The sequence below is a fragment of the Neopelma chrysocephalum genome, unplaced genomic scaffold (genome assembly GCF_003984885.1).
Source record: "Neopelma chrysocephalum unplaced genomic scaffold, ASM398488v2 Primary Assembly neopelma1_157, whole genome shotgun sequence".
Classification (NCBI taxonomy): domain Eukaryota; kingdom Metazoa; phylum Chordata; class Aves; order Passeriformes; family Pipridae; genus Neopelma; species Neopelma chrysocephalum.
In genome coordinates, this window is record NW_020897819.1 from 105,497 (window position 1) to 117,212 (window position 11,716).

Sequence of the window (11,716 nt, forward strand, 5' to 3'; positions counted from 1 at the left end):
CGGGGCGCCCGGCACTGAACCGCCCCGCAGCGCCGGGGACGCGGAGCCGCGGAACCCTGTGCGGGAAATGCCCGCAGAGAACCGTCCCCCAGCACTGCCAAGGCCGCCACTAACCCATGTCCCCAAGAGCCACGCGGCTTTTAAACCTGTACAGGGATGAGGACGCCACCACTGCTGCCCTGGGCAGCTGTGCCAGGGCTGGACAGCCCTTTTGGGGAAAAAAGTTTTCCAATATCCAACCTAAACCTCCCCTGGCACGCCTTGAGTGACAAATCAGGGGCAGCGTGTGCAACTTCAGCACTGACAGGAGCTGGGCTGTGCCTCAGCTTCCTCCTGGGTGAGGTGACACAAGGGACTTCAGCAGCAGTCAGTGCCCACCTTTGGGGACTTTTACACTCTGGCAAAATAATACTGAGGATTATTTATTATTATTTATTAATTATTATTATGCTGAGGGATCACACAGACGATTTTGCTCCAAGCAACCATCAACATGGTGCAGGCCCGGGGTTCAGCATAACCTGGGCTGAGGGGAAGTGAAGGCTGCGGGCTGTAGCAGTAAACCTGCATTATATGGGAAAACTGTGGTTTAAGCATGTTTTAAAATGGCTTTTTTGTGGTTTCTGCTAACTCAGGTTCTTCTTCCCAAGATCCTCCCTGGCCAGTGCTTATCTCTGTTTCAGGAATGTCCTGAGAAGATATCAAGAAGTCTTCTCATTGGACCTTGTTAACCCCTTCCTTATTTGGTTGTTCCCTGCCTGATTGGTGTTTTGTAAGACCCCTTAACTTACATGGTCCCTTTTGACCCTCCCAAGAGCTTTATAAACCCCTAACCACAATAAACTCGCTCTCTCGTCTCCTCTCCACGTCTGGGTGCTGTCTCTCCGGAGCCATGGGACCACGTGGGTGGGGGGAGGGGTGAGCACCTAACCCCTCCATGTGTCCAGGACCCTGAAGAAACCCCTGGAGCTGGAGTAACCCCTTCCCTATCCACCTCAAGCCTTCGGAAATGGAACCCCACAATGGGAGGAATGCACCCAGAGCGGGCAACCAGGGAATGTTGGGCCTGGGTCACCCCTGTGGTTGTGATGTCATCACGGGGCACAATCCAGAGCCAGCGAGTGGGTTCAGGGCTGGATGTTTGCAGGCAACACCAGAGTGCTCCACGTGTGTCAGTGAGGTCCTCTGCCTCCGACTCCAACGTGGGGGATAGCTCAGCAACCACCAGACAGTCATCCTCCAACATGGAGAGGAAGATGAGCGAAAGGAGTTGCAGCATCTCCAACGAGCTCCGCCTGGAAGGGAGATTCTGTGATGTGATCATAAGCGTGGATGGGGTGGAATTCAAGGCTCACAAGCTCATCCTCTCTTGTTGCAGTGTTTACTTCAGGTCAGTACTGGAAACACAAGGATTTATTTACAAGGGCCTGGAGTGACAGGACAAGGGGTAATGGCATCACACTGACAGAGGTTTATATTAGATATTTGGAAAAAATTCCTCCCTGTGAGCCAGGTGAGGCCCTGGCACAGGTTGCCCAGAGAAGCTGTGGTTGCCCCATCCCTGGAAGTGTCCAAGGCCAGGTTGGACGGGGCTTGGAGCAACCTGGTCTAGTGGAAGGTGTCCCTGCTCGTGGCAGGGGTTGGAATGGGATAATCCTTAAGGTCCCCTCCAACCCAGGCCATTTTGTGATTTTATGATTCCTGTGGAAGCATGGGGGCTGTTCGCCCTGGTGCTCCCTGTCCTCAACCACAGGCTGTATCTCCTTTTGCAAACAACAGGCAAGTAAAACATTAATTAATAAACTACGGGGCCTCCCAGCAGGGCTCCTACCAGTGCCTAAATGTTGCCCTGGGAGTTTGGGAAACAGAGGGAATCCAAGAACAGGATTTAATGCAGCAATGCTGTGTTTTCAGGACTCTGTTTACCAACTGGGACAGCGCAAACAAGATGGTCTATCAAATCCCCGGTGTTTCAGCTGAAATGATGGGTCTCATCATCAATTACGCCTACACCGGGACAGTACCGATCACGGAGGACAACGTTGAGAGTTTGCTGGCTGCAGCAGACCAGTTCAATGTCATGGGCATCGTCAACCTGTGCTGCGAGTTCCTCAGTTCCAGGCTGTGCTTCGAGAACTGCATTGGCATCTGCAGACTCACTGACTATTACCACTGCCCCGACCTGCGCGCAGCCGCCTGTGTGTACATCCTGCACCACTTCGAGGAGGTGTCCCAGGTGTCCGAGGAGTTCCTAGACCTCTCTGCTGAGGAGCTGGCACACATCATCGAGAAGGACGAGCTCAACGTGAAGCGAGAAGAAGCCGTGTTTGAGGCTGTGCTGAGGTGGATCGCTCACGACCCGCAGAACAGGAGGCGGTACATCGCCTGCTTGCTGGGCAAGGTGGGTGCAGCACAGCTTTGAAGCTGTCCCCAAAGGCTGCTGAGGGGGAAACCATCAGCATTAGTATTCTAACCTACTCCTTGCATGTTCCAGGTTCGACTAGCACTCCTACAGTCTGACTACTTCATGAACAACGTCAAAGCTCACGAGTACATAAGGGACAATGCTGAGTGCAAAGATCTCATCATCAGTGCCCTGTCAGAAATCTACGACCTGAACTCGTACGGCCAGAGCTCCTCGGCCAACGCCAACCCACTCACCCGGCCGCGCCTGCCCTACGCCATCCTCTTTGCCATCGGGGGCTGGAGCGGGGGCGGCGCCACCAGCGCCATCGAGACCTACGACGGCCGCACCGACAAGTGGCTGAACATCCCCTGGGAGCAAGAGAGCCCTGTTGCCTACCACGGCTCGGCGTATTTGAAAGGCCACGTCTACGTCATCGGCGGATTTGATGGCACGGATTATTTCAACATCGTCAAGCGGTTTGACCCACTCCAGAAGACGTGGCAGCAGGTGGCACCCATGCACTCGCGGCGCTGCTACGTCAGCGTCACCGTCGTGGACAACTTCATCTATGCCATGGGAGGGTTTGATGGGTACATACGGCTCAACACAGCGGAGCGCTACGACCCAGACACCAACCAGTGGACTCTGATCACCCCCATGCACGAGCAGAGGAGCGACGCCAACGCGACCACACTGAATGGAAAGGTAAACGGACGGGGAGAGGATGGAGAGTTGCAACATGAAGAAAGTTCACATAAACCTTCACTGAATTTGTAACAATTCATTAAATCCTGGACCTACAGATATAAAACAGAACCTACGTGGTGTGGCAGAGATGTGACCAGGAGTGTGAAAACTCTTCTGGAGTTGCTGCCCCCCAACAGCCCACCTGGTGCCCGCCAGCCCTTTTCCTGGCCAAAGGTGCAATACCAGGCCTGTCTGCTTCATGCAGCTTGGGAAATTAAGGGTCTAAATCCTGCTGGCTTCAACTCCCTGCAGTGCTGCTACTTCAAACCCAGGATGACATTCTCATTCCCCTCCTAAAACAAAACAAGACATCCCAAAAATCCAGCCACACCATTCATTTTCTCTCCAACAGACTGTCTCACCAATGGCCTAAGTGCCCCCCTCACACTTTCCTCTCTCTCCTGTCCCCAGGTGTACATCTGTGGTGGGTTTGATGGCGATCAGTGCCTCAGCTCAGCTGAAGTGTTTGACCCTGCCACAAACCAGTGGTCCCTGATCGCCCCGATGAGCAGCAGGAGGAGCGGGGTTGGGGTGATGGCATACGGGAACCAGGTGTACGCGGTAAGGGCCAACACCACCCCGCACTGCAGGCCTTTGCATGGCTGCAGTTCCCACAACACCAGGCTGGCCATGTGTTTATGTGAGGTTTAGGGAAGTCAGAACCAGAGCAGTTGATGGACTTACCAAGAATGTTATCACCCATCACACGCTTTTTGGTAAGAAAAAGATGTGAGCAATGTTTAAGCAGCTGCAGCAAACAACTTATCCTCTGTCACTGCCAACAGCATCAGCAGCACACAGCAGGGCTTGGGCCTGTTCATTCGTTGTTTATCTTCTCCATGGATTGCATCCAACCCCTGGAGAACTGTCAAATCTGACAGCTGCACACAGTGCCTTGGGAAGCTCCCGAGGGAGCACACTGGGATAAGCAAGTGCCGTGTTCTGAAATCCCGTGCTCTCCACCATGCTCAGACCACCGCCAGGGAGGCAGGAGCAGCTCCCATCTCACTGGTGCGTGACAGGATCTGGCTGAAAGGGAAGGCCCCTTTTCAGCTCTGTCCCTTTGGCATTCGCAGGTCGGAGGGTTTGATGGGAACAGCCGGCTCCAGACCGTGGAAGCGTATAACCCCGTCGCCAACGCCTGGCACGCCGTGCCCTCCATGCTAAACCCACGCAGCAACTTTGGCATCGAGGTGATGGACGGCCTGTTGTTCGTGGTCGGGGGCTTTAACGGGTTCAGCACCACCGTGGCTGCCGAGTGCTACGAGGAGGACACCAACGAGTGGTACGATGCCCACAGCATGGGCATCACCCGCAGCGCCGTCAGCTGCTGCGTGGTGCCAGGGCTCTCCAACGTCATGGAGTACATCGCCAGGCAACACTACTACCGGCACAACACCTCCATGGACATCTTGTTCAGCACTTCAACTCGGAGCTCGCCGTTGTAAATAGTTCCCCTTAGCTAAGTCTTGTGATCAGCCATCACTGGATGCTCCTGTAAATAGTCCTGCTGAGCTAATAAAGTCTTCTGAGCATCCCACCATTGGATGCCTGTGTAAATAGTTCTCTTTAGCTAATAAAGTCTCTAGAGCAGGAAGGGGAGCATGTTCTCTTGTTCTAAAATAAAAACAATTGCTACAGGCCAAAAGAATCATCAGGATTTAAAGCTTTCACTCTATAGCACCACAGAACATGTGTTATCAGCCACAGCCTGTACAGCAACTTAAAAAATCAAAAGTACAACGGAATGCTAGAGAAATAAAAGGTTTATTTTCATTAATTCACCTCTTACAATAAACTTTAGTACAGTGTATTTAAGGTCAAGAACATGACAGCAGGATTTGTTTCAAAGAGCCTATCACACACACTACTTTACCTCACAGGTAAGGACAGGAGTGCTGCTCCCCAGAAATCTCTTGCCCCTCCGTTAATGTCCCAGGAGAGCAGAGCTGCCATGACCCACAGTGACGTGGACCCACGAGGAGGATCTGACTATTAATGGTCTTCAAAGAGCTTGTTAGTTCCACACTATACATTCATATTAGTAACAGAGTTAGATCCTCAGGAGCACCTGTTTTATCAGACTCCACCCAGGACTGTCAACCAGGAGAGATGGTTTGTACCCCAACCTAAGGTGGACAGAGCTGAAAAATGAATCCAAGCCACAAACCACCTACTTTACGCTTGCTTTTCAAAACCCATTGGATGTTACAACATCCTCTTACAAGGTTGTGTTAAGAACAACCTAAGCAGTTGTAATTCCTGAGGACTTGGTTTGTCAGCAGCCACCAGGCTATTCCACAACACGTAAGCTGAGCCAAGAGTTTGGATTTAGACATTTACTGTAATGGGGAAAAACACCATTGCAATAGTGGAGTGGAATGCTCGGCACAGCCGTTCACAGCACATGCAACACTGGGCTGTTTGCTTCAGCTCTGCAGTGGTCTCTGCTATGTGCAAGAGAGGCACTCAAAACACAGACACCCCCAGGCTACTAACGGGGTATCCAGGTAGTTATAAAACATTCTGTACACATATGGCCCCTGGGAGTCACTACGGTGACCACCAGTACAGCGAGGCCAGCAGTCATCCTCCTCATTCACACACACTGGGACCCTGCTGACAGCTGACCAGCCACTACAAACACACAGAAGGAACCCCCAGGCTTTTGTTTATGGGATCATCTGATAAACACCCAGCAAGCTATGGCACTCAAGGGCCTTAAGGAACTGTTACGGATTCACAGGTTCATGGGCTAATTACAGCCCGAGCTGCGAATGCAATTCTCCCAACACCTCGTGTGATGCAGTGGATTGTTCAACCCGTCAGTCACAAACCACATCAATGCCATCAGTCTACTGAAAGTCAAGGCCAAAAAGCACCAATGCTTAAAACTACCCCAGAATTGGCAGAGCAAAGGTTAGAGCAGCCCATGCTGCTGCCAGGGCCCCCCAGTGCCATGCACACGGAGCACACACGGCATGCAGCTGGCACACACAGGTTACCTGTCCAGGGACGGGCTGGGCTGACACTGGCTCTGAGGGGAGTGCTTTTAGTAAACAACACAGCTTGTCTGTCAGCCCAAAGTCCTCCTAGGAAAGTGCAATATCAATTTTGCTTAGAAAAAGCAAGACTGCAAGGTCTGTTCTTGCCTCTTTGTTGCACGCTGCCATGCATTAAATATTTAGTTGCTATTCCAACTGAAATAAACATCTCCGTGTTTCTCCCTACAAATTGTCTGTATTCCATGACAGACTACAAGAGGGCTTGGATAGAGCTGTGGTGGTGTGACCTACTGCCACCCTCCAACTGCTTGTTAAATTCCTCCAGCCAGGTCGGTGGGGTGAAGGATATGAACTCCTCTCAGTTGCTTTGGTGCAAAGTCTGGGAAAGTATCTTAAAACCAGCTCCCACAAATTGCTGTTACATTAACGGATTGAGCACTAGAGCTGAGAGGCATTTGCACACTGTATCACAGAGCTCCTGCAGGGGCAGCAATTCTGAACCTATTCCAGCCAGACCTGCAAGAATCCGTGGGCCAAACTCCACGGATCAACTCCTGGCTTACAGGCCTACAGGAGCTGTTTGGGGACAGTCACCTGCAAACATCACCTTAAACTCACCTATTTCCACTTGCATGAGGCCAGCAGCATAAACTTTACCTGCCCCAACAACCCAACAGGCAAAGCAAATACAACATGGTTACCACAGAGGGGTCAACTGGGACAAACCGTTCAGAGTTTCTCAAGTTTGGTGGGTGTTTTAAACCAAGGCTGGAGACTCTCTCACGAACAGGCAAGTTATTGATACCAAAGTGGCCCGTGAACTGCAAAGTAGTGCGTTAAGGAACATACACATCAGAGAAACCTTTACACACAGCGGTGGAAGGACTTACCCCAAGTTTCAGATACCATCTGGGCTGCCTGATGAACTGGAAAAGGAGGAGGAGCAGCTCAGAAAGCAAACCAACTAAAAACAAAACAAACCCCAAACTGGTTACAAGTTCTTTGCAGTGAAGATGCCCACATCAAAACCACCAGCAAATATCAAGGAACCAAGAACAGTAACACATTCTCCAACAAGGTTTGTCTACACAGATTTCAGAACACCGAGATTACTCCTCCCACTCCCTTCCCTAAGATCCTGAGTTACACTGCTGGGAAAACCTGGAACATTCAAAAGAAGGGAAGGATGGAGAGAAAAGGAGGTAGGAAGGATGCACTGAAACCGCTGGTAAACTATAGGGTCCTGGAGCTCCTTGGATTGGGCAGAAGGAGTGCTCAGTGGGACAGCTCAAAGGGAATACTCCAAATTCTATTCCCTGGGAGTACAGTGGGAAGAAACCCACAGTCAACCAGGGCAGTTGGATGTAAAATCACCTCAGGTGTTTAAATGAGCTTAAATCTCACCCCTACAGCAAGTGGGGAAATTCAGATATTTGAAGACTTTGAAAACCCATCTCTCCCCACCAGAGGAGCACACGTGTGGGCTCAGTATGGAGCTGCACTATGGCTGCTGGGAATTCCTCGGGACAGCACATGGAAGGCAAAGGGTTCTGATTGTCAGAGACACGCTGGGAACAGCAGGGGCTCTTCCATCACTTTTCACTAGAATTAAAACACGTGCAACCTTTGAGAAAGGACCTAAGTGTAGCTCAGGTTTCACTCTATTCCCATGGAATAATCCCATTCTCACTGCTCCACTCTGACAGAAATGAACAGCCAGTGTGGGTGGGTGGTTCAACACTGGTTGTCACTCCTTGTCTCAGGCTGCTGTTGGACCTGAGTTTCTAACGAAGCTGTCGAACACAAACTCAAACCTGCAGATACACCTGAAATAAAATCCACTGTCTCAAGTTCTCTCTTCCAGCATCTTGTGTCCTACCAATCATCCATTTATAAACGAACTCTGCAGCCTCTCTACAACGCACAGATACAAAATATTTAATACACATAGAAACATCCTGAAGCAATTTCATAAAGAAAGATTGTGCTTTTGTTTCATACAGAACTATTGCACTTGCCTCCAGCTTGGGAAAGCCAAGTACACCAACACCAATCCTGGGAAGTTTAGTCACTGAGGAGAGAATCAAAGGAATGTCAAGAGATAAGTGCAAATAAAAAGGTGCTTTCAAGCACACACGAATGTAACCACTAAATTATTAAGAGAGAGATCTTTGATTTTCAAAGGAGAACTGTTAGAGACTAACTCTACAGAAACCCTTGGAACCAAAGATCTGAAGAGAGAAGTAACAGGCTTAATGCTCCCGGAGACATTTCACAGCCCGATACAGGCTACAGCTTCTCCCTAGGCACCATTAAGGAATACTGCTGGATTCACAGAGCATCTCAATTCCCACCCATCCTCAACTTCTGAGCTTCTGACTTTTCAGTACACAGAAGATGCTGGTTTTATGCATCCAATCCAATCCACACCCTCATGTCTTATAAAGACATATCAAGCCTAACAAAAGGGTTTACTTCCTAGGCCCATCAGGAGTGGTATTCCAGACACTAGCACTCAATCTGGGAGCGTGGCATTCTCCGTAAGGTCAGGGAGTGTCGGTGGATCTCCTGCATCTGCCTTTCCTGCATTTGCCTTATTCTATCCTTTTGCCACATCAGGTTTTGTGGCATGGGGTACCTCTGTGTTCCCTGCAGGCACCTGAAGGGGATCCTCACGTGGCAGGCGGTGGCTCTGCAGCGGGGCTGTGGCATCGGGGGCAGGAGCATCCAGCGCTTGCGCTCGGCGCAGTAGCGATAGGCCTCCTTCCTGTACTGCTTGTCAATGTCATCGCTGTTCTTCCACCCCCCGATGATAAACACGTCGTCCTTGTAGTAACAAATGGCTGCTCCTTCAATGCTCAGGACCTCGGGGGGCAAGGATTCCAGGATTTCATCCGAGGCCCTGCCAGAGATCTTTCCCTTGGCCTCCTCGTTGTCGATGGGGTAACTCTTGGGGCAGCACGAGGCCGTGTGGTAGAAGTTGGTGTTGGCAACGGACATCTGGAAGGAGCAGTAGTTGTCGATGAGGGGCAGGGACTCCACGTCCTGCCACTGCCTGGTTTCAGTGTCATATCTGGTAATAACGGCCCTCAGCCCATCCTCACTGTCACTGTCGACCGGGGTGCGGGCGGCCACGTACACAAACCGGTCCTCCACGGAGACAGCTTTGACATCCCGCAGGATCTTGGGTGCCGACTCCAGGTTCTGCCACTTGTCCTGCTCGGGATTGTAAATGGCCACATCTTTAAAGCCTGGACTGAAGTTGCCGTGTCCACCAATACTGTACAAGTTGCCCTTCACTTCAGTCAGGCCAAAGGAATGCTTTCTGGTGATTAGATTCGAGACCTGCTCCCAAATGTTTCTGTTTGGATTGTACCTTTCCACAGTCTTGGCAAACCCCGGCTCCATGGAGCCAGCCACATACACGTAGGACTCAGTCACGGCCACGGCGTGCCCGTCCAGGTGGTTGTGGATGTGCGGCAGGTTGACCCACCTGTCCTCGTCGATGAAGTAGCCCACGCACTCGCTCAGGTAGTCGCCGCCCTCGGACACGCCGCCGATGACGATGATGACGTCCATGTTCTGCCCGAAGCGCGGCAGCAGCGCGGCGGGACAGGCGGAATGCTGCAGGTTCCCGGATTGCAGGTTCTCGGAGCGCAGGGCATGGCTCTCCACGGCCTCGGACACCAACTTCACACAGGCCTCGTTGCTCGACACCAGCCGCTCGGATTTGACGTGGCGAGTCAGGTACGTGGGTTTCATCTGAGACAACCTCAGCAGCTTAAAGAGATCTTCAAAGTACCTCTCTCTTTCCTCAGGATTTTTCTGAACCCACTTTAAAACAGTCTCAAAGAGGATCTCTTCAGAGTCCACTGTGATCTCTGAGTCCGAGAACCAGTCCCGGACGAGGTGAAACGGCAAAGTGTAGAACTCCTCATCTTGGATGACTTTGTGGAAGTTTCTCCTGATCATATCCTGTGCTTTGAGGGCCAGCTGGTTCAGGGAATACATGTGGGCCAAGCTGTGAACTGCCACGCAATTGGAGAGGTTCAGTTTCTTCTTCAGAAACTCTCCACAGAAGTCCTTTAAGCGTGTCAGCAGAAACCTGCAGGACAAACGAACAGGAACACCCCTGCAAGTGTTAAGTGTTCAAGGCCAGGCTGGAAGGGGCTTGGAGCAACCTGGTCTAGTGGAAGGTGGCCCTGGGAGTGGGACTGGATGGGCTTTAAGGTCCCTTCCAACCCAAACCAGTCTGTGACCCACTGATGCTGTGACTCGGCACCCCCAGCCCCGGTCCCGGCCGCCCTCACCTGTCGATCCCGCGCCCCAGCCCGCGGCCCCCTCACCTGTCCGCCATCTCCAGCACCTCGTGGACGTTGCCGGGGCTCACGCGGATGGTGCCCGTGTACATGAAACCCACAACGGCCTCCACCGTCTCGGGGTCGGGGCCGCCCTCCGAGCTCCACTTCTGCAGCTCCACGCGGCCCGAGCGCGACTCCGCGAAGCCCCCCGAGAGCAGCGGCGTGAAGTACTCGGTGGCGGCGGCCAGGACGGACCGGTGCGCGCGGTACTCGCGGGCCGTGCCCGCGCCACCGAACGCCAGCGTGATGTCGCAGTACAGGCCCTGGCGGCGCTGCTCGTTCTGCCGCCAGGCCAGGTCGGAGCAGTGCGCCGGGCACCCGAACTCCTCCGCCTCGGCCTCCCCGTCCGCCCCGCCGCCGCGCGGGCCCCCGCGCTCCGCCTCAGCCGCCGGCGGGCCCGGGCCGGGGCTGGGATGCGGCTGTGGGGCTGCAGCGGCCGCCGCCATCTTGTCAGAGCCGGCGGGCGGGGCGCGGCGCTGCCCCCTGGCGGGGAGGGGGCGCCGCTGCAGGGAAATGGCGGCGGCGCCGTGAGGGGGGCGGGAGTAGCGCAGCCCCCGGGACCGCCCGGGACCCCTGTCCCTCCGCCCCGAACTCGCCGTCCCCGGAGTCCAACGTGGCCCCGGTGCTTCTCCGCCGTGGGAGCGCCCCGGTGCTGCCGGAGCCTCGGCCCGCGGGCACCGCGCTCCATCTGGGCGCTCAGGTACCCGGACCGGACACACGCCTGGTTCCGCTCAGGTACCACAGGTCAGACACACACCTTGTGCTGCTCAGGTACCACAGATCAGACACACACCTCGTGCTGCTCCGGTACCACAGATCAGACACACACCCGGTTCCGCTCAGGTACCACAGATCAGACACACACACCTGGTTCCACACAGAGCCTCAGGCATCTTTCTGATCATTTTTTCCTCCTTACTCTTGCTCTTCCAGGCAGGCTGCGGGGAAGAGACTTCACCTGAGGAATAAGGATTTCACATTCCAACCAAGGTTTTTGTTAATATGAAGTGAGCTGCAGTTGATTATTTCATGTTTGCTTTTCACACAACGCAGTTCCCTAACTCTTGTCTAATGCCATATCAATTATAACTAGTCTCTTTCCTTCTGTTTCTTTTCTACTTTGCTAAATTTCATCTTTTTGACCTACACTGAAACATGCGAGGGTACATGTATGCATTTTGAGTTTGTTTTTCCCC

At 52.9% G+C, this 11,716-nt stretch overlaps 2 protein-coding genes across 2 annotated transcripts; one reads left to right on the plus strand and one right to left on the minus strand.

Moving 5' to 3' along the window:
* The first annotated feature begins 384 nt into the window (after nt 1-384).
* Nucleotides 385-4,694, plus strand: KLHL10 (kelch like family member 10). Its single transcript, XM_027701473.1, has 6 exons — nt 385-547; nt 1,044-1,390; nt 1,915-2,401; nt 2,495-3,112; nt 3,566-3,715; nt 4,231-4,694. The coding sequence occupies exons 2-6, from the start codon at nt 1,089-1,091 to the stop codon at nt 4,600-4,602; spliced, it is 1,929 nt and encodes a 642-aa protein (XP_027557274.1). The 5' UTR covers nt 385-547; nt 1,044-1,088; the 3' UTR covers nt 4,603-4,694.
* A 208-nt stretch (nt 4,695-4,902) lies between these two features.
* KLHL11 (kelch like family member 11) lies at nt 4,903-11,689 on the minus strand. The gene is made up of 3 exons (XM_027701466.1): nt 11,668-11,689; nt 10,506-11,250; nt 4,903-10,264 (listed from the first exon to the last, which is right to left on the minus strand). Exons 1-3 carry the CDS (start codon nt 11,687-11,689, stop codon nt 8,668-8,670), a joined length of 2,364 nt encoding a protein of 787 aa, XP_027557267.1. The 3' UTR covers nt 4,903-8,667.
* Between the last annotated feature and the right edge of the window lie 27 nt (nt 11,690-11,716).

What these genes read in the sequence shown, in the direction of transcription:
- KLHL10 (XM_027701473.1), top strand. Translation starts at nt 1,089, where the DNA reads ATGTCATCACGGGGCACAATCCAGAGCCAGCGAGTGGGTTCAGGGCTG. An exon ending in TCGCCTGCTTGCTGGGCAAG is followed by an intron (nt 2,402 to 2,494) that starts GTGGGTGCAGCA and finishes TGCATGTTCCAG; the next exon opens with GTTCGACTAGCACTCCTACA. An exon ending in CGACCACACTGAATGGAAAG is followed by an intron (nt 3,113 to 3,565) that starts GTAAACGGACGG and finishes TCCTGTCCCCAG; the next exon opens with GTGTACATCTGTGGTGGGTT.
- KLHL11 (XM_027701466.1), bottom strand. Translation starts at nt 11,689, where the DNA reads ATGTACCCTCGCATGTTTCAGT. An exon ending in GTACCCTCGCATGTTTCAGT is followed by an intron (nt 11,251 to 11,667) that starts GTAGGTCAAAAA and finishes GTGGTACCTGAG; the next exon opens with CGGAACCAGGCGTGTGTCCG. An exon ending in GTGCTGGAGATGGCGGACAG is followed by an intron (nt 10,265 to 10,505) that starts GTGAGGGGGCCG and finishes TTTGTCCTGCAG; the next exon opens with GTTTCTGCTGACACGCTTAA.